Source organism: Podarcis filfolensis (genome assembly GCF_964270895.1).
Source record: "Podarcis filfolensis genome assembly, chromosome: 8".
Lineage (NCBI taxonomy): Eukaryota > Metazoa > Chordata > Lepidosauria > Squamata > Lacertidae > Podarcis > Podarcis filfolensis.
In genome coordinates this window covers 26,285,802-26,307,497 of record NC_139611.1, presented here as the reverse complement: position 1 = coordinate 26,307,497, position 21,696 = coordinate 26,285,802, and the positions used below count along the sequence as shown (strand labels likewise).

General features: G+C 45.4%; 1 protein-coding gene across 4 annotated transcripts in view; it reads left to right on the top strand.

Moving 5' to 3' along the window:
- Positions 1-21,696, top strand: part of CAMTA1 (calmodulin binding transcription activator 1) — a 701,783-nt gene that overhangs the window by 200,469 nt on the left and 479,618 nt on the right. For all 4 annotated transcript variants that reach the window (XM_083628408.1, XM_083628407.1, XM_083628410.1 and 1 more), the window contains exon 3: positions 646-713. In XM_083628408.1, the coding sequence (XP_083484534.1) occupies positions 646-713 (68 nt within the window). The remainder of the gene's footprint in view (positions 1-645; positions 714-21,696) is intronic.

Sequence of the window (21,696 nt, the reverse complement as noted above, 5' to 3'; positions counted from 1 at the left end):
TATTTTATTTTCTCACAGAGTTTTATTGGTCTGTGACTGTGATACATAATTCTTCCCTCCCTGTCGTGACCAGCTGGAGCAGGAAAGACTTCAAGGACAGGAGGAGCCAAAGGTTGTCTGTTCAGAAGTTATTTTGAATATGTATTTTGAATACTTTACAGCCTGATTGGCCCCCAGAGGAACTCACAATGAAAGTGTGTTCAAGGGGGTAACAAGAAGGCTACATGGAGAAGGTTGAATGTGGCCAACCCTTCTGGTGTCTGGTTGTTGATGTCCCAGTCCCCAGCTCTGGGCTCTGCTCTCTGGAGGGAGGGGGTAGAAGGGGCTGTAGAGGCATTGGACCGGATTGGTGTGTGTGTGTGTGTGTGTGTGTGTGTGTGTGTGTGTGTAAGGCCTGGTGAATGATCAAGATGCATAGGCATGATGCCCCAGTCTTTGGTGATGTCAAAGTCCCCTGACAGCTGATGATTTGCCGTGATCCCTGCTCTCATCAAGAGAAACGCTTTTTAGAGAAGTGAAAGCACTGATTTTTAATGGTTTTTCTTTTCATTTTCTCACCATTTGTGAGATGCTTGTGCGGTGCAATTAATAAGCTTCATTCACTCATTCATAATCTAACCCTCCCCTGTTTTTTTCCTCTTTCAGGAAATTGCTGCATATCTAATAACATTTGAGAAACATGAAGAATGGCTAACAACCTCCCCTAAAACCAGGTAAGATTCCCAAAAAAGCCCTCCTTCTTGTGAAAATGCCCATTGATCTATTTTGCTCCTGATTTTACTTGACTGGCTAAATCAATTCATTGGTCACCCAGTGAAGGCAAAAGGCAGGGAGGGGCTCGATGGGGTGGGGGCCAGGCTGCAGAAGAACCAGCAGCCCACCAAGTCATGCTTGATAGCTTGTGACACCAAAGTCTCATTAATTGACTTAATGAGTATTTTATTGAATGAAATCAGACTGATTAAAACCAGGCCATCTGCAGTCTTGACAGGTGGGGAGGGGGGAGGCTGAAACCTGATGGCTTAACGTTTAATTGTTTCTGTTGAGAGGGATGGATTTCGAAGGCTTGGCTGAGCGAAGGGGTGTCGTCTGCTCAAGTCTGCAGTGTTCCCAATTGCTGCAAACCATTTTATACCAGACAGCAAAGGGAACCAGAACTGAAGGGAAAGTTGTGCGGGTGAATCTGAGATTGTCTGTTGTCCTGTTGGATTAAGCTTGCTGTGATGAGACCCTACCACCACCAGCCCCAGCCCGCTTTCCCAGGAAAGGGCACACCTGGAAGACCTATTGTATACACTTTAGGTCGTAATTGCTACAAGGTCTCCCAGCTTTTAGAACTGTAGTAATTTTGCTCAGCCTCAGCTACAACAAATGAGAACAGAAGGTGTGTTTTCGTGCAGCGCAAAAATTGTGGACATTTTCAGTAGGGTTGAGAAGTATGTTGGGTTGGGGTTTTTTTAATCTGGTTGTTATTATTTTTCTTAACTCTATTCTCTGCAAAGGTTTGTGTTTCGGGAAGGCTGTTTTGGGTCATTTTCTTCGGGCCGCAGATGTTACTGAATTACAGGTCTTCTTCAGAATGACAGGGAGAGAGGCTTATTGGAATTAAAGGTGACTTGAGAGCTCCTCTTGATAGCTCCACCACCTTCAGAAGTCCAGGTGTGGTGGTAGCTCGGGAGAGGGCCTTCTCAGAAGCAGCCCCTAAGTTGTGGAACTCCCTCCCTCCAGAAGTGTGCCTGGCAATGTCACTCAGTCCTTCTCGTGTTATGCTGAAGAGGCATCTCTTCACCCTGGCCTACGACACCCAAGATACGTATTTTAGGACCCTTACCATTCTCTTGATCATAATCTGTAATTTTTTTAATTGTTGTAACCTGCCCTGGTGCTTTGTGGTAAAGGGCCATCAAGAGATTGAAATAACAACAGATTAATGACACAATTTGGGAGGCGGGAGGTAGAACATCTCCCCTTCTATTTCTTTTTGCTCTGTAAGGAATTGCAGTGAGATTAACATTTGCAAATAGCTGACATTTCAGCAATATTCAGAGGTTGCCATTCAAAATGTGGAATTTAAGTTCCATTTTGAATATGGTGCTTTCATCTCGAAATGCGAATCCTTTCCCTAAGGTACATTCTGTTACGTTCAGGGGGTCTTACGGCCAGGTAAGCATGTAATAAGAGTGTCATTTTAGAGGGACATCTCTGAGTGTTATGTCAGATTCAGAAGTTCTGTGGCACTCCAGCTATCGCAAGGGGCCAAGCACAACTGCCTTCCAAACTCTTGAAGTGTTTTCAGGTATTAAAACTGGATATCTTCTGTCAAATAATCAGTGAATACGGTCAACATGATTTGTTGCATATTAAAGTGTCAGAATTTGCAGTGGGGAGCATTGGATTCTTTTGCAAGGGATAGATAAATTTCAGCTGCAATGAGTTCAACCATAGGAGCCAACTCCTAGGGTCTGGGGGGACTCCTGCCCCCGCAATAAAATATTTGAAGGGTGCCAGGCCCCTACAAAATTGATAGGGATTCCTATTCAAATGCTGTGTGTGCACTGTGTCCTGTGATCAATTATGTGGGGCAGGCCTTACCTTGGCCCCCGCAATATTTTATACAAGTTGGCACCTCTGAGTTCAACATTTATTATTCAACACATTTTATAGCCAACTTTTCTTCCGTGATAGAACTCGAAAGAACTGGCGTGGGGCTCCCAGAAAGCTTCTCATGTAGCTGCTGACCAGGCCAATTTTTGAAGAAAAACATAGAGGAAAAATTAGGGGTTACGGAGGGAAAGCCTCAGCTCAAAGACACAATAATTGTGTTTGTGAAGCCTCCCATTCCAAGCCCAGTTCTGAAACATCAGAAATTTTGGAAGCATCAGAAATTGGGGAAGAGGAGTGGACTGTCCAGATTGGAGCCTTGGGCAAGGCTTGGTCTTGCTGTCCTGAGAATGCCCTCATTTGTTGGGGTTTTGTACAGAGCAAAATAGTATTCCTAAATTCAGGGATAGGTGCAGAAGATCCCAGCTCGTAGGCAAACTTGTGCTGGGGTCCTGCTTGCGGGTTTCCCATTTCGGCACCTGGTTGGCCACCATGAAAACAGGATGTTGGGGTCCCCCCCCAATTCTTTTTCTCTCTCCACTCCCGAACCCCATGACATGTAAAGCGACGCAAGTCAAATTCCATTCTCTTTACTTGCCTGTTGCTTGGTTTGACATCTGACTCCTTGGCAATCAGTTAGTCAGGAGGACAAAATTTTAGCAAGACTCGAGAACTGCTGTTGGGAGTAACACATGGTTGTTGTTGTTGTTTAGTTGTTCAGTCGTGTCCGACTCTTTGTGACCCCATGGACTAGAGCACGCCAGGCACTCCTGTCTTCCACTGCCTCCCGCAGTTTGGTCAAACTCATGCTGGTAGCTTCGAGAACACTGTCCAACCATCTCGTCCTCTGTTGTCCTCTTCTCCTTGTGCCCTCAATCTTTCCCAACATCAGGGGCTTTTCCAGGGAGTCTTCTCTTCTCATGAGGTGGCCAAAGTATTGGAGCCTCAGCTTCACGATCTGTCCTTCCAGTGAGCACTCAGGGCTGATTTCCTTAAGAATTGATAGGTTTGATCTTCTTGCAGTCCATGGGACTCTCAAGAGTCTCCTCCAGCACCATAATTCAAAAGCATCAATTCTTTGGCGAACAGCCTTCTTTATGGTCCAGCTCTCACTTCCATACATCACTACTGGGAAAACCATGGCTTTAACTATACGGACCTTTGTTGGCAAGGTGATGTCTCTGCTTTTTAAGATGCTGTCTAGGTTTGTCATCCCTTTTCTCCCAAGAAGCAGGCGTTCCTAAGGTTGCGTTGATGCCAAAAATAAAAGGAGACCCTGGCACAGTTCCTTCCAGTAGGCAAAATGGCCTCATGCGCCATTTACTTAAAACAAGGGGGTTATAGCTTATATATAAGTTTATGTCCCATTGTGTTTGATAAGAAGGTTGGTGACAGGCTATGAAGTGGTGGCGGCCCCCTTTTAAAATCAGCAGGGATGTGTTGAGCTCACGCTTGGGAACCATGGCAGGCAGGGAGATGGGTGCTCCGGTCTTGCTACCTGGGAGACTTTAACTGGGGACTCTGTGGATATTCTTCATGCAAACCAGATGCTCTAACACTAATCACAGCCTCTCCCCCTGGCTGCTTGGGATAACTCAATGGCTGCAGGTGCTCCCTGCCCTGGGACCTTGGAGTGGAGTGCAAGCAACGAGGGCAAATTGTAAATAAATAGATTTTCAGCATAGCCCTTAATTCTCAACTCTGCAGCCTTGAGTTGCTCCTTGCCGAAGCACCAGTATACAAGGGAGGAAGCTGTCCGTGCAAGCATAGGATGGCCTGGGCCAGGATCAGACCCCAAGGGCTTCATGCATGGAGTCTGCCTTGCCGTTTTTCTTCCGACTGGTGAAGGTTTTCCACCCTCTTTCTGTCTCCTCTCTCCCCTTCCCTTCCTTTCTGCTGAACAGCAGCCAAGGGTGGGAAATGCCGTTTCCTGACTTGAGAGTTATCGTGAAAGCGAAAGCAGATCATCCCGACCTGGTGCCGAGTCAACCTATTGAACGATCAAATGTTCTCTTATGCAAAGTCGGGGGGTGGGGTGGAAATCAGCCGCAGCATTAAAATGTCTGATTATGGATGTATTTGCAGAAAGAGTTACTCCCCCTCCTCCCCGCAGTACCCCATAAAACTTTGAGGGTTTCTTTAGTCTGCTGAAGGCAAGGCACAAAAATAGCAGGATTTCTATTAATATTACAATATCCTGCTCCTTTGCGATTATACTTGAAAGCCCTGCTGTCCCGGGAGAAGGAGAAAAAAAGACTGAATGTGTGCGTTCGTGCCTGTGTGTGTGTGTGTGTGTGTGTGTGTTGTTGTGCACACAATTGCTGTTCAAGGACCTTAAATTACTTGTTTGAATTTGCTTTGGAATTTATATAATATATTGAAATTAATTGCTGCAGTTTAGTGCTGAGTTCATACAAACAGGCCTCTTGGTATTAAAGAATTAATGACATTGATCCTGCACTGGACTGGAACATTCTTTTGGGTTGTTTCTTTCCCCCTCTCCCTGCCCCCACTACTAATTTTGTTTGAGAAAATTAATAAAAATGAATTGCACGGCCGTGACAGTTTCATAGAGTTTCTTAATAAAATGATGCATAATGTGAGCTGGAAGGATCCCTCTTGCAGCCGCTGTAGGTTCTGATATTATTATTATTTTTAAAAATCAAACATCCGCCCCCCCTCTTGCTGTTGGGGTGGCTCAGGAGACAATTAAAAACACAATCTATTAAAATGATTTCTAAATCAACACAACACCAATCAGCGGAGAAAATGATCGTGGCGGCAGAAACATCTACCAAAGCCTGTCTGAGTAGCTATCCTCCAACAAACAGCTGCTGGAAGGAGAATGAGAGAGCCTGTAAGTGTCTCCTTTAGAGCCCGATAAGGAGGACACTACCACTAAGAAGGCCCCGCTCCTTGCAGCCTTCTGCATGACTTTACAGCGTTTCCCCGATTTGTAAATGAAGTTTGCAACATTAAGAAATAAACAAACCGTCCATAGTTAAAGCTGTGGGATTCACTTGCACAATATTAAGCGATGCCAACGACATCAAAGTGATGCCCACCAACTTGGATGGCTTTAAGAGAGGATTAGACAAGTCTACTGATGGCTACTAGTCACAATGGCTATGGTCTGCCTCCACAGCGGGAGACAGCAATGCTTTTGAATACCAGTTGTTGGAGACCATGGGAAGGGAGAGGGCTCTTGTGCTTGGATCCTGCTTGAGATTTCCCCGCAGCCATCTAGTTGACCCCTGTGAGAACAGGATGCTGGACTTGGTGGGCCATTGGGCTGATCAAGCAGGCTCTTCTTACATCTGTTTGTTAGTTTCTTCAATTCTGCATGTGACTTAGATTTTATTCACACTTTCTGTACCACCCTGGTATCTTTTGAAGGAGGCAGTTAACAAATATATTATTGAACAAACTAAGGAACAGTCTTGCTGGTGGGCCTCTTGGAAGCAATGGATCTTATGGATCATTGCAAGGAGGAGCATACTGAACTACACAGACCTTTGGTATGATCCCATAAAATAAGATAATATATATATATTTATATATTTTTCACAAATAAAATACAATTAATCAAACATTTTCCCATACACATTCACTTAAAAAGTCGTCTTCCCTCCCATCCTTCCATGGTTTTCTAATGGTTAACTTCCGCTGCTGCATATTATAGTTAATCTATACCTTCTTTTCTCAACTTTATTCCCAAAATAACTTTTACTGCCGTATTTAATGCCAAACCTGCTAGCAAACTTAGCTACTCTACAAGTCCACCACATATAAAATGTACTTTCTATTTATTTGCATTGGGCCCTCCTAATGGTTGGTGGATGTCAGAGAACTGCCATCGGAGCCCGAGGGAGAGGGAGGGCTCCAGAGGGGTGCCGGAGAGCGCCCCGGGAGGGAGAGAAGCAGCCCATCTTCTGGGGAAGGAATTCAGCGTAGCACCAGTGGAGAAGGGGGGCAGAAGGGGGAATCGGCGAGGTGGCTCCAGGACTCCTCGCCGGAGACCAGCGGGGAGAGCACGGGTCCTCCGCTGCCCACACCCTCCCTGCGCAGAAGGCTTCCGCACAGGGAGAGTAGGAGGAGACTAGGCGTCAAAGAGCTTCTTTGCTGGAAGAAGTTCAAGAAACGCCCACTGATGGATCCTGCCAGCGATGGAGACAGCCACGGGTGAGTGGCTGTCCAGACAGAAAGGGTTCACCCAGGTAACCTAGCCAGGTGTGGCGTCGATTTACGCACGAGCAACCCCTAGAAACATTACAGTGGAGGAGGGCATTATTAGAGCACAAGACCAACAGGCTTAGAGGGTAGGCAGGAGCCCCCAGTCAAGCTTGCAAAAATATATCATTTGCCCAATAATAAATGTTTGAAATGTAAAGAAACTGAAGGTACATTCTTTCACCTTTGGTGGACGTGCCCAAGAATCAAGGCTTTCTGGGAGATGATATATAATGAAATGAAAAAGATATTTAAATATACCTTCCTGAAGAATCCAGAGGCCTTCCTTCTGGGCATTGTCGGCCAATTGGTGCCAAAGAAGGACAGAATTTTTTTTATGTACGCTACAACAGCAGCAAGAATACTTATTGCAAAGTATTGGAAGACACAAGATTTACCCACTTTGGAAGAATGGCAGATGAAGGTGATGGACTATATGGGATTGGCAGAAATGACTGGCAGAATCCGAGACCAGGGAGAAGAGTCGGTGGAAGAAGATTGGAAGAAATTTAAAGATTATCTACAGAAATATTGTAAAATTAACGAATGTTAGAATGATGTTGGATAGAAATTAAGTGGTTTCCAGCTGTAATGCTTTAAGAGAATATGAAAAAAGGGTTATAAATAGGTAAAAACATAATGGTAAGGATTTGCTGAACCGACAATTTGAGGTGGAATACAAAAAAGGGAGGTATGAGGAGGTCTGGGAAACAGGCTAAAGGAAAATAAGCAATGGAAAATTTGTGTGTTTTTAATTATTTTTATTTTGTATTTTTGTTATTGTTATTTTTTTTCCATTTTATTGTAATACTTTAAAAAATCTTAATAAATATCTTAAAAAAAAAAATAGAGGGTAGGCAGGAGACATTCCTCAGGAAGGTTCTGCAGAGGAAATTGATCTGAAACGTGACAGGCCGGATCTTGGGCTGCAGATCTTGTGCCAGAAACCCAACCATATTTCGGTGATAAATGACTGCTATTATGAGATTGCTATCCGAGATCTGCTATCTTAAATCCTTGCTTCTGATTGCATCAGCTTATTGCTGGAGTGAGACCTGCTCTGCTTGGGAAGTGATAACTAAGGGGGGTGGGGTGGGAATCTATGAGAATAACTGCAGGCGAACAAGGTCATGTGACAGTGCTAGGACCATTATTGTGTGGAAAGCGACCTCCATGAAAATGAATGGCGCAAGGCATCCAGCCCCACACTGACAGCCATTGGGATTTCTGTTGATATCATCAGGATAACAACAACACAACAATAATAAATGGGTTTTCCACCAAGATGTGGGAGGACTGTAGTGCCAGAAATTCCCATGGTGGTTCCTTTGGGGTTTTCCTTTTGGTCGTGGTTAGAAAATATGCTAATGCATCAACTTGAGTATTATTAAAACTAATTAAAAACTAAATGCCACATCAAGATAGATCAACAAAGTACATTTCGCGATGCCTTCTCCTTGATGTTCCCTCCCTTGTAATCTCATTTGTTTGCTTGTTGTTGTGGTTGTTTTTTAATTGGCCAGCTAATCTACAGCAGAGCTGGCAGTCATTAGCATGGCTTGGGTGGGGGTGGGGGGCGGCGGCGGCAGCGAGGAAATAAATGAATACATGAAATGGTCGAGAAGTACAGTAGCATCACAGGAATCCGGAATACTTTGCAGTTTCTACACAAAATCGTGGAAATTAATTATGCGTTCTTGCAGTGAACAAAAACGAGGTTGGGGGGTGGGAGCCGTGGGGGGTGGGGGTGGAGATGTGTTTTGGGCCCCACCAGGTTCCTTGTCATGACTAATTTTGGGAAACATCAGACAGCCCCTCATTCTCCAGCTTCCATGGTGTATATTCTCCAAGGAAACAAACGAAAAGGCCTTCTGTTGTTGTTTTTTTGGGGGGAACTAAGTATGTGTGTTGTGTATGCACCCACACCCACTTGTAACATCCAGTAAGATGAGCCGCTTGTATAAGCCTTGTGCCATGCATAGCATTACTTAAAAGGCCATAATATTCTGAAATCTGCCACCCCCCACCATGCACTTCCTCTGGGAATAAGCTCCACAGAGCAAACTGAGTCTGCTCCTCCATGAATCTGACTACCAACACCTACCAGCCAGGATGTCTAAACCACTGAACCTCGTGGGCTTGCCGATTGGAAGGTCGGTGGTTCAAATCCCCGTGATGGGGTGAGCTCCCATTGCTCTGTCCCAGCTTCTGCCAACCTAGCAGTTCGAAAGCACACCATTGCAAGTAGATAAATAGGTATCGCTCTGGCGGGAAGGTAAACGGTGTTTCTGTGCGCTCTGGTTTCCGTCATGGTGTTCCATTGCGCTAGAAGTGGTTTAGTCATGCTGGCCACAGGACCTGGAAAAGCTGTCTGTGGACAAACACGTGAAGCGAGGTGAGCGCCGCAACCCCATAGTCGCCTTTGACTGGACTTAACCATCCAGGGGCCTTTACCTTTTCCTCTTTTTTAAAACCTGTGTACTACTTCCACTGCTGAAGGTAGCAAATGGCTCCGAATACCAGTTACAGGGGGATATATGATTGGGGAAAGTCCTGTTGTTGCACTCATGTCCTGATTGTGGTGGGCTCCACTTTGCAGTGTCTGGTTGGCCAGCGTGAGGACAGGGTGCTGGAGTAGATGGGTCTTCGGACTGATCCAGCTGCTGCAGAAATTTTCTGATGCTCCTTTTAGCGGCCGGGCAATATCAATGTTATGGGACGCTGGTGGCACTGTGGTTTAAACCACAGAGCCTAGGGCTTGCCAATCAGAAGGTCAGCGGTTCGAATCCCCGCAACAGGGTGAGCTCCCGTTGTTCAGTCCCAGCTCCTGCCAACCTAGCAGTTCAAAAGCACACCAAAAAGTGCAAGTAGATAAATAGGTACCACTCCTGCGGGAAGGTAAATGGCATTTCCGTGCGTTGCTCTGGTTTCGCCAGAGGCAGCTTAGTCATGCTGGCCACATGACCCAGAAGCTGTCTGTGGACAAACGCCGGCTCCCTCGGCCAATAAAGCAAGATGAGCGCCATAACCCCAGAGTCATCCGCAACTGGACCTAACAGTCAGGGGTTCCTTTACCTTTACCTTTAAGATCAGTGTTGCATTGACACCAGCCTGCCAGCAATTCTTACAGCCAAACTGGCATCCCCAGCGAATTCCTGGTACACCAGTGGAGGGCCGTGATAAGATACCCTCCAATGTTACTTAGATGAAAATAGGGATATTCTATTCTATGATAGTATCATGGTTGGTTAGTTATATTTATTGAAGTCCCCCCCTTCCCCACAACCCGGGCTTCCCTAAACGCAGAACATAAATTCAAAAACTGTTGTGCTTAAAATACCTCAGTTTCTGTGTGTTTCCTCTAATAACTTTTGTACTTTTAAAAAAATAATATTTCATTAAGAGTATTTTATATTTAAAATGGTAGAGTGAGGAAAAAAAGAAAGTGAGTGAGAGAGAGATAATGAAAAAAAGAGAAAAAATAATGTTACATTACCATACATTAATATGCAGGTTTTTATATTCTTATTTTCCTAATACACAAATGATTGTGGGTAACTTAATATATTCTGTGTAAACCCATTCCAAATGTCATTGTATTGATCCAAAGAAAGTTTGCATATAACTTTTGTACTTGACCAGGAGGAAATGCTCAAGCAGTGATACTGAAGTGGAATAGAATGTCCCTATGTTCATCTGAGGAATGTTGGAGAGTATGGGATCCTGGAGGTACTTAAGCCTAGGTCTTACTCTCAGTGGGTGAAGGAAGCCCCTGTGTTGTCCTTTTGACACAGCTTTTGATCTGCATCTGCTGCCGCCTTTGTTCTCGTGGCCCTGGGGGTGAACATGTGTGTGAGAGAGACAGAGTCTTGTGGCATAGTGGAAGCTCAGGCTGGGGTGCATTTCTGAGTCTCTGTTCTTAGTCTAAGGGCAGACATGCTACCTGGGTGCTGCCCTAGAGCTCTCCAGTAGTGTCTGCTGGCTCTTCCTGGTCCCGGCATGCACTAAGGGCTCTGTGTGGGGCAGGCTCTCTTCTTTTGAGGGGGGTGACACCCGGGAGTTAAGCATGCCAACTGTGTACCAACTCATGCAGATGGGTGCATGGGCACATTAGTAATCAGATCTGGGCCTTTGTTTACCCCACTTCATCCCTTGGGGAAGCAATTGTGGGCTTTTCACTGTGGGATGCCACTTCTGACACCACTTGTTGCACTCACATTACTACAGACAAACCCTCCTAGCCACTCTGTCCACACCCACCTTTTGGGCTTGTCTTGTCTCCACCTTGCAAAACTTCAGCTCAGGCAGGGCACAGCTGGCTGTTTGGCTAGAAAGAAAGGTAGACATGTGGAGGACTAGGAGCGATTTCCTTCACAATTCATATTTGCCCCCTTGCCATTCATTCGTTTGGGCCCACACAACTGGCTCTTCTCCTTGCTTCCTATAAAACATACCTGTGTGTTGGGAGAGTCTGCACCAAGGAAGTTGCTGTGTAACATTTCTAGGCAGCAGGAGTTGGCAATGATTAATATTTCTGAAACCCCAAAGTTCTGCGGCACTGTACTCTGGCGAATCAATAGCAATTTACATGCGGTGTCAGTATCTATTTGTGGTAATTTAGTTTTACTTCGGCTACCTCCTGGTTTTATTTTTAGCATTTTAATTTCCCTCTGCCAGCTTTTAGGAAAACAAGAGTCACTTTCTTTCTCTCCCCGCCCCCCCCCGGCAGACAAGGGCTACTGGATGGGGGAGCAGCCTTTCTTCCTGTGATAAATTCTCACCTAATAAATCATGAAGCTTTTCGAATGGCCCGATTCCTAGGAAAGCAAATGTGCGCCTCTCCCCACCTTCCAAAAACAACCGGCTTCTTTTGTTGGTGGTCTCAGGGGAGACCTTTCCCTTTTGTGTCTTTTCTCTAACTGGTGCAAAAAATGGCTTTCTGAAATCCTTGCAGAGACAGGTGTATGAGCCCTGCTGGAATTATGAGCTCTCCCCTAATCCCCTTCCTCTTCTTTTGCACTGGGGCAACTTGGAGACTTATCCTGTTTGATTGTGGGTAGCAGGTTGGTGGCTTTGCCGGCAAGGAAGAGATGTAGAAAAGAGACGGAAGAGAGCCAGTGTGGTTTGGTGGTTCGAGTGTCGGACTAAGACCTGGGTTCGAATCCACACTCAACCATGAAGCTCACTGGGTGACTTGGGGGCCAGTCACTGCCTCTCAGCCTAACCTCAGGGTTTGTAGATGGTCATAGAATCATGGTGTTGGAAGGGACCACGAGGGTCATTTACTCCAACCTCCTGCAATGCAGGAATCTTTTGCCCAACACAGGTCTCGAATCCACAACCCTGAGATGAAAAATCTCATGCTGTAACTGAGCTACCTCAGGTTAACATGGGAATTAAATGAGGAAGGGGACGGGGAACCACGTACACCACCTAAAGCTCATTGGAGAAAAAAGTGGGACATAAATGCAATAAAAAAAAGAAAAGGGATTTTGTGAGGTGGAGGGGGAGGTATTTTAGGGCCGTAGGAGCTGTGGTCTAAACCACTGAGCCTCTTGGGCTTGCCGATCAGAAGGTCAGCGGTTCAAATCCCCACGATGGGTTGAGCTCCCTTTGCTCGGTCCCAGCTCCTGCCAACCTAGCAGTTTGAAAGCACTCCAGTGCAAGTAGATAAATAGGTACCGCTGCGGCAGGAAGGTAAACAGCATTTCCGTGCGCTGCTCTGGTTTCGGTGTTCTGTTGCACCAGAAGTGGCTTAGTAACGCTGGCCACATGACCTGGTAAACTGTCTGCGGACAAACGCCGGCTCCCTCGGCATGTAAAGCGAGATGAGCGCCGCAGCCCCATAGTCATCTGCGACTAGACTTAACTGTCAGGGGTCCTTTACCTTTACCTTTTTATGGGTGTGAGGAGGAGGTTAACAAATGTGAACTGGATCCTGGAGGCAGGAGGTTGTCAGAGGCTCAGCTTGTGTGATACCTGGGGTGTTGTCTGAAAACACTGAAGCACTATTCATGAATTCTGTTTTCAGTGTTTGATGGTAGTTGTAACATCCAGGTGAGCCAGGAACCCACAGACAGCAGTTATAATTTTGCAGATCATAATGCCGGCACTTCTGACCTGATGTCAGTGTTCCTTTTGCACAGCGGTATCTGTTGCATTAGGGAACCGCGGCTTTTGGACTGACATGCCACCATGCTACACTAAATTTAAAATGTCAGGAAAGACCTGTATGCCGGGATATTGCTCCAAATTTCGTCACATGAAATTACAGCACAAAACTCCCATGATTTTCTGAGTCAACAGGGTTGCAGGTGGATTTTTTTTCTGGCAACAATGAACACGGAAATTATTGCTAAACTTCTACCAGACTCTAGTAGACTTCTAGAAATAGCTTTTATGTTGTGTGAAACATCACACATTTAACAGGTGAAGATGGAATAAAGTGCCATCTTAGTGCAGCCTAAGTCTCTCGGTTGTATAATAAATGTTACTTTTTAATTCCTCTATTTTTTGTTGATTGGATGAGAGTAGGGATGGAAGGCTCTGTCAGTTTTGGTTTGTTCCACTTTCTCAGTTTTTCAGTGTTAAATTTATTTCACATGTCTGCAGGAAGTTACGTTTGTTTTTGTTTTTTTAAATCCCCATGAAAATTCTTCAGAATTTCTGTGCAGATTTCTCCTAATAAATACAGTTTTGACAAATAGACACATTTTTGAAACAATTTCTCTTAATATAATGCATTTTTGTATTCATTGTTATGCATGCATTCCTCGAACACGTGCCTTTTTGTAAACTTTATTTGGTTACAGAACTGCATCACAAAGTTCAGATAAGTGCATTTCTTTTAATGCACTTAACTGGTTTTTTTTCCAATTCACATAATTTACCGTATTTTTCGCTCTATAAGACACACCAGACCACAAGACGCACCTAGTTTTTGGAGGAGGAAAACAAGAAAAAAACTTCTGAATCTCAGAAGCCAAAACAGCAAGAGGGATCTCTGCGCAGTGAAAGCAGCAATTCCTCTTGCTGTTCTGGCTTCTATGATAGCTGCGCAGCCTGCATTCGCCCCATAAGACGCACACACATTTCCCCTTACTTTTTAGGAGGGAAAAAGTGAGTCTTATAGAGCAAAAAATACGGTAAATTTCTCCCCCATCCTTAGAAGGGAGCACCATCTTGCCTTTCTCCTCATGCAGCAAAACACCTTGGGGAGGCTGCATCTGTTGAGACATTATTTAATCAGCAGCCCCTTTGGGACAGTCATGGAATTGCAGAATTTGAAGGGACCCCAAGGGTTATCCAGTCCAACCCCCTGCAATACAGGAATCCTGCCCACAGCTGTCCCTGGGTAGGCTCAAACCACCAACCTTCTGGTTAACAGCCAGCTGAGAAAACAGCCGAACACTACCAGCGTCTTCGCCACCACCCCCATGACCAAAATTTGGTGTAGAATCATCACCCTTATGGAAACCCCATATGGACATTGACTCAATGCCTTTTGGAGAGATGGGTGTCTACTGGTATTCCAGAACCTTTGCAGTATATTAATTTTGCAGTATATAATTAATAGTAAAGTTAATTGATGAATTATTCATTTTTTCATGTAAAAATAGGAGCAATAAATATTAATAACTTTTTTTTTTATTAAGGGACTTTCTATTTCCTGTGTCATTAAAGAGAGATTAACCAAAAGTTGGTTTTAAATGAAGATTGAAAACAATTGTGCTGTTGAATTAATTTACAGTGTTAAGGCCGTTATGCCGTGATCATAACTCCTTGCGTTGGAGAGATTCCCCTCCCCTTGACTGGATTAGTAATACTGGAGGCGGGGAAAGAGAGCACTGTGAGGATCTACGGAGCATTCTGCTAAACTACAGAGCATTTTTTGGGTGTTTCCAGATGCAATTCTGCCTTAAATCAGTAGATGAGGCAAATGCGACCACTTGAACAGGCCAGAAACTGCAGAAGGGGGAGAGAACCACTGAGATTGTTTGCTGAAGTGCAGCTCACACATCCTGGCATTGCAGGGGGTTGGACAAGACAATCCTTTAGGTCTCTTTCAAACCTACGATTCCGTGATTCGAAATCCCTTTCAAAACAGAGGGCCACTTGTGCTAACAATCTTGGGTGAGCAGTAGGGTGCTGTTGCAAATCCAACTTCTTGGACTGTCTAAGACAGACGTTGGATCTCCATTCTGTATTAGACTGGCTAAAATCTATTTGTCTTCCATGTTCACTCCTATACTAACAAGTTTTTTTTTTGTGAGTGTAGAGAAGTGGATCATAGCTGCTAACTAGCAGCAGCTAGACTGGTGACCAGGAGTGGCCACCGAGACCATATAACACCAGTTCTAAAGGATCTTCATTGCTTCCCAGATCACAATTCAAAGTGTTGGTGCTGACCTTTGAAGCCCTAAATGGCCTTGGCCCAGTATACCTGAAGGAGTGATTCTACCCCCATTGTTCAGCCCGGGCACTGAAGTCCTCCTCAGAGGGTCTTCTGCAGGTTCCTTCACTGCGAGAAGCGAGGTTACGTACAGGGAACCAGGCAGAGGGTCTTCTCGATAGTGGCACCCTCCCTGTGGAACACCCTTCCTTCAGATGTCAAGGAAATAAACAACTCTCTGCCTTTTCGAAGACACCTGAAAGCAGCCCTGTATCGGGAAGTTTTTAATGCTTGATGTTTTAGTATGTTCTGATATATGCTGTTAGCTGCCCAGAGTGGCTGAGGAAACCCAGCCAGAAGGGCGGGGTATAATTAATAAAGTTATTATTATCATTATAACCATACCTTACTAATAATAGTGTGGAGGTAAAAGGTAAAGGGACCCCTGACCATTAGGTCCAGTCATGACCGACTCTGGGGTTGCGGAGCTCATCTCGCTTTATTGGCCGAGGGAGCCGGCGTACAGCTTCCAGGTCATGTGGCCAGCATGACTAAGCCGCTTCTGGCGAATCAGAGCAGCACACGGAAACGCTGTTTATTTTCCCGCCGCAGCGGTACCTATTTATCTACTTGCACTTTGTGCTTTCGAACTGCTAGGTTGGCAGGAGCTGGGACCGAGCAAAGGGCACTCACCCCGTTGCGGGGATTCGAATCGCCGACCTTCTGATCGGCAAGTCCTAGGCTCTGCAGTTTAACCCACAGCGCCACCCACATCCCAATAGCCTGGAAAATCCTCACATTTATGGGCTTCTGGGATAAGTAGCAAATGGCTCATTGAAGGCTGCCCGGAGGGAGCCCAATTCCTGTTGGTCTGTCGGTCCCATCCCCCTTATAGCTTTGTTTCCAGAAGAGGATGAACTGGACGGAAGTGGTATAATGGCCTTGGACTGAAAATATTCCTATCGCATAGAAGTCCAGTAGATTTGGAAAGCCAACAATGAATCCTTTAAGCAGCTCAACCCTCTTCCCACTTTGTTTTAAAAATGGCTTTAGAGCAGGCGCTCCAGAGCAGCCGAGATCCGTTCATTGTCTTAGACGATTTCATTTTGACTGTGTTTCCGATAAATTATTCAGCCAGGCGGCAGGTGAGAATGGGCTCCCCCGGACGGCTTGTTTTATTTAATATCTGGCTGGTAACCGAGGAGGAGAACAGCGTCGCGGTGATAGACAAGAGATCTGCTAACTTCGGCGTGGAAGGAGATATCCGTGTATCCTCATATGGGGATTTAATTGGTACAGATGTTGATATTTCGGTTCTGCTGTGTAAGACAGTTTGTTGAACTTAGGAGGCGGGCAAAGGAGGGGGGAATTTCTGAATTGCTGTGGTTTTTGTTTTTTGAAGAGGTATATGCCTAGGTTGTTTTGATTTGTGCATGAGAGAGAAAGAGTTATTTAGGAAGCAGGAAGTTACTACATATTTCTGGAGCAGCTGTTGGTTCCCTCTTCCCATTTCCACTCATTTAACTTTTGAGTTGACTTTGCCCTGCTCAGGTGGGTAATTTGATACTCCATACCCTCCAACATTTCTCTGATGAAAACGTCTCTTCTGTTCCTCCATCAACATCATCATCATCCTACTTATACCCTGCACATCTGACTGGGTTGCCCCAGCCACTCTGGGTGGCTTCCAACACATATAAAAGCACAATGAAACATGAAACATTAAAAAACTATTCCCCAAACAGGGCTTCCTTGAGATGGTTTGAGGGTCGGATAACTCCATACCCTCCAACATTTCTCTGATTAAAATAGGGAGGTTCTAACGAAAAGAGGATCAAATCAGAAACAAGGGCAGTTTCTGTAAATCCAGGAATGTTCCTGGAAAATAGGGACACTTGGAAGGTCTGGACTTAATAGTCTTACATAGCCCCCTCACTACCACAACCCTTACAGGTGGCCCTGTGTCCCATTTCAGTTGGGTGGCACGCAAGTCATATTTCTCTACTTCCTCACCAGCCACCACCGTTACAACCCGGTTGACAAAGAAATGGAGGCTACTAGCCATGCTGGCTGCCCTCTACGTCTGCGGTCAGAGGCAAGCAATGCTTCTGAATACAAGTTGCTGGGAGCTGCAGAAGCGTTGAGCATCCTGATGCTCAGGTACTGCTTGCAGGTGTCCCATTGTGGCATCTGGTTGGCCACTGTGAGAACAGGATGCTGGGCCAGAAGGGCCTTTGGCTGGATCCAGCAGGGATCTTTGGATGTTCTTATCTGAACATCACAGGACCACCATAAGGACGACAGGAATAAAATGGGGTTTGCCTCTGCAGCCCTGATGGTAAGCATATTTACTCAGGAAGAAACACTGGGTAGGTTTTTTTTTTTTTTTGTTTTCTGAGGAAAAGGATGACATATGCTTCAAAAGTATAACATTGTGGGAACTGAGAGGCAGCCTTCCTTCGAAATTTGCACTCTTTCAGGGTTTGCAGTGCAGTTTTCCAGCTGAGTAATGGGTGCAAAACATGCGTGCCCTAGTGAAAAATGAATTCTATTGCGGCGGGGGGGGGGGGATATGCTTTTTTGAATGTGTATATTATACAAAATTGCATACAGCCAGGTGTATATTAGGGGGAAAAAATACAGGGAAACGCTGGTGAATGTTCACAATGACTTCTTTTTAATTGCAAGCTCAAAATGGGGAAAACCGAATTTCAGATTGAAAAAATTAGAAACTGAGAGAAACTGAGACACCCATCCTTTCAGTAACCCTGTACACACCCAGCTCCCCACCCTGTGTAAGATATTTGTTGTTGTTTTTTAATATATATATGTCCATCTGGGTTTTTTTTTTACATTTTAAAGAAAAGGTCTGGGTTTTTTTGTTTGTTTGTTGTTTGATTGATTGTTTTTTGGCTCGGGCACATGCAGCTCAGGCTTAGACTGCCTCAGCATGCAGTGGCCGCTGCCAGCCCAAGTTGGGGAAAGAGGGACACATGCATGGCAGCCCTGTGTGCCTTTTTCCCCACCTCAGGTTGGCAGTGGCTCAGGCTGTCTTGTTTTATTGCTCTTCAAGATATGGGAACCCTATTTTATTGGGAAAGTCTAGTTGAATGGCTGGTGACACTACTGTACCTAATGCTCTTTTATCAATGTATTATGAAGGACAGGAGAATTGTCCACAACCCTATTATTATTATTATTATTATTATTATTATTATTATTATTATTTTGTACCCTGCCCTTCTGACTGGCTTACCCCAGCCACTCTGGGCGGCTTCCAACATATATTAAAACATCATAAAACGTTAAACATTAAATGTTAAATAAAATAATAATTCAGCTTTGTTTTTATTTTGGTATTTTTTTGTGGTGGTGGTCTGTGTTTGGAATTGATGGGAGCACCTCTTCTTCCTGGTGAAAAGTTGGAGCATTTCAGGGGGACCCAGCAAACTCATATTTATTCATGATATTTAACGGGGGTAATAAAATTAAAGACTTTGTGGCATTTTAAATGCCTTACAGCTTAATTTATATTCTGGCATGCTAATGAAGAGCCAGCTTTTGTCCAGGAGGTGAGATATGCAAAAATAACCTTTAAGTTGCTCATAATTAACCTTTAATGATATTCCCTCCACTTTACCAGTTTTGTTTTTTTGCACATCAGGAAGTGAAATGTAAGAAGCTGGCCACCCCTCTCTGCAGCCAGCAGAGCATGGCATTTTCTTTTTCTATTTTTTAAAAAATCTTTTGTTTGGGGGTTTATTTATTTGCACAGTTTCTTCCTACGTGAAACCTGGCACCAGAAGAGGGAATGCTGAAGAACAGGGGCAGCTTTCTCAGTTTCCTTCCAATCTCTCTCTTCTGAGGATGATAATTATTGACAGAGTTAGTAGGCATGAAATGGTGACTAAATGAACTTTCTCTCCCCCTGCCTCTCTTTCTCTGCAGGTTTTTATTTTGGGGGGACGGTGGGGGGAGGAGAAGATGGATTGTAAACAGATAGGATTAGTGGCGTCCCTGAGACCAGTGAACAACAGCAACTGAGCAGTAGGTGCCACTGTCACCAGAGACTTCCCAGGTGCTGCTGCCCCGTGACAGGGCCTTTTCGGTGGTGGCTCCCTGCTTGTGGAATCCCCTCCCTAGTGAGGTGCGCCTGTTCCCATCATTGTCAACTCTCAGGAGGAATCTGGAAACATTTCTCTTTAACCAGGCATTTGGTGGCTGGAGGGAGACTTTTCCCAGCAACCGTAAGATCCTTGCATAGAAGGATGTTTTTCACTGTAGCTGACTTTAGATGTTACAAATTGTAATTGTTTTTAGAATGTCTTAAATGGTTTTAGAGTAGGTTCTTTTTTTAATGTACTCCAGGAGTAGGGCTGGGGGGGGGGGACTCCCACCTGGGCCTCTGGAGAGCTGGTGTCCATCACAATAGACCATGCTCAATTACAGAGGCCTGACTCATAAGCCAGCTTCATACGTACAGGAACCTGGGATAGCTCAGTTGGTGGCGCATGAGACTCTTAATCTCATGGTTGTGGGTTCGAGCCCTATCTTGGTCAGAAGATTTCTGCAATGCAGGGGGTTGGACTAGATGACCCTCGTGGTCCCTTCCAACTCTACATTTCTGTGATAACACAGTGGATCAGGCCAGTGGCCCATTTAGCCCAGCAGCCTTTCTTACAGTGGCCACCCCAAAGCCCCAATGAGAAACTTGCAAGCAGGATCCGTGCACAACAGCACTACCCCCCCTCCTGCTGTTTCCAGCAACTGGTATTCAGAAGCACAACTGAGTGTGAGAGCTAGTAGCCATCACTGACCTTATCCTGCCTGAATTTGTACAATCCTCTTTTAAAGCCCTCTAAAGGTAGAGGTAAAGAACCCCTGGATGGTTAAGTCCAGTCAAAGGCGACTATGGGGTTGCAGCGCTTATCTCACTTTCAGGCTAAGGGAGCCGGCGTTTGTCCACAGACAGCTTTCCGGGTCTTGTGGTCAGCATGACTAAACTGCTTCTGATGCAACGGAACACCGTGACAGAAACCAGAGCGCACGGAAACACCGTTTACCTTCCCACCATGGTGGTACCTATTTATCTACTTGCTTTCAAACTGCCAGGTTGGCAGGAGCTTGGACAGGGCAATGGGAGCTCACTCCATCGCAGGGATTCGAACCACTGACCTTCTGATCAGCAAGCAAGCCCAAGAGGATCAGTGTCTTAGACCACAGCGCCACCTTTTAAAGCCCTCTGCATTGGTGACAATCACTACCTCTTGTGGGAGCGAGCTCCATAGTTTAACTAAGCTCTGCATGGAAAAAGAACTATATTTATCTGTCCTGAATCTTCTGACATTCAGCTTCATGAGATGCCCATGAGTTCCAGTCTTATGAGAGAGGAAGGCCCAGTGTCACCAGGACTCAGAGTAGTTGGGTTTGGAATCACTGGAAGCATAGAATTACAGGAAATCTGGTGAACTGAGGGAATGACAGGGCAGGAAAGAATGGTTTTTTTTATTAAAAAAAATAAAAAAGGAGTTATTTTGAATTCTCGCCCTGTAACCTTCTGCAATGCTGTCATGCCATTTCCTCTGCTGCCTTCCTGCTGTGCCCCCCTTGCACCCCCCCAAACCCCATCATGTATTCTTTAAGCTACCAGGGAGGGTTGGGATGCTGAACGCCTCTGCCGGAGATGGATGTAACATTTGATCCGCTACCAGTTGTGACACTTGTAAGTCAGGCAAAACAGGGTGTTTTTAATTGGATTGAATATATTTCATGACCAAGAAAAGGCTTCATTGATTCCGGAGTCTTTTTGATGTTATCTGTAGGCACATTAACATCCCTGAAAGAGACTCGCCCCCAGCAGCAGCAGCAGCGGCAGCAACAACATCCGCCTCTCCCTGCCCCATTAAGGTGCCTGATAAACTCTGCTATGAGCTGCGCCTGGTGTTATTTACAAACACAAGGTGACCGCCTGGCTTCGGGAGAGGTGTCAGCCAGAGCCAAGGCCAGCTTCTTCTGCTGGGAGGAGGCTCTCGCACTCCACAAAGGGGTTTTCACGTCCCTCCATGTCAATCTGAGCCTTCTCCACAATTGCAAAGACCTTCGTTAACTGCAAAGGCTTCTTGATGGAGGTTGGGGATTTCAGAGCAGCCAGGCCAGCTTGCCAAGGGACAGAGTGGGGTGTCCTTGCCGTTGAAATGTTTGAAGCCGAATTGCAACAGGTGGAGGTAAGGCCGGGCCCAGGTGCTTCAAGGCGACAGTGCCCAGGAAAGGACTCAGGCTAAAAAAGACAACTGGCACCCCTAATTTCACTGCACCTTTTAAAACTGTCATTGGGGTGACAGTTCCCTCCTTCGTTCCTCCCTCGCTCCCTTGTAACCCATCCACCCCCCCATCCAAACAATAACATCCAGTGTCTTTTCATAAACCCATTATTCAAGCCCTATTTCAGAATGCGTTATCACTTAGAGCTACAG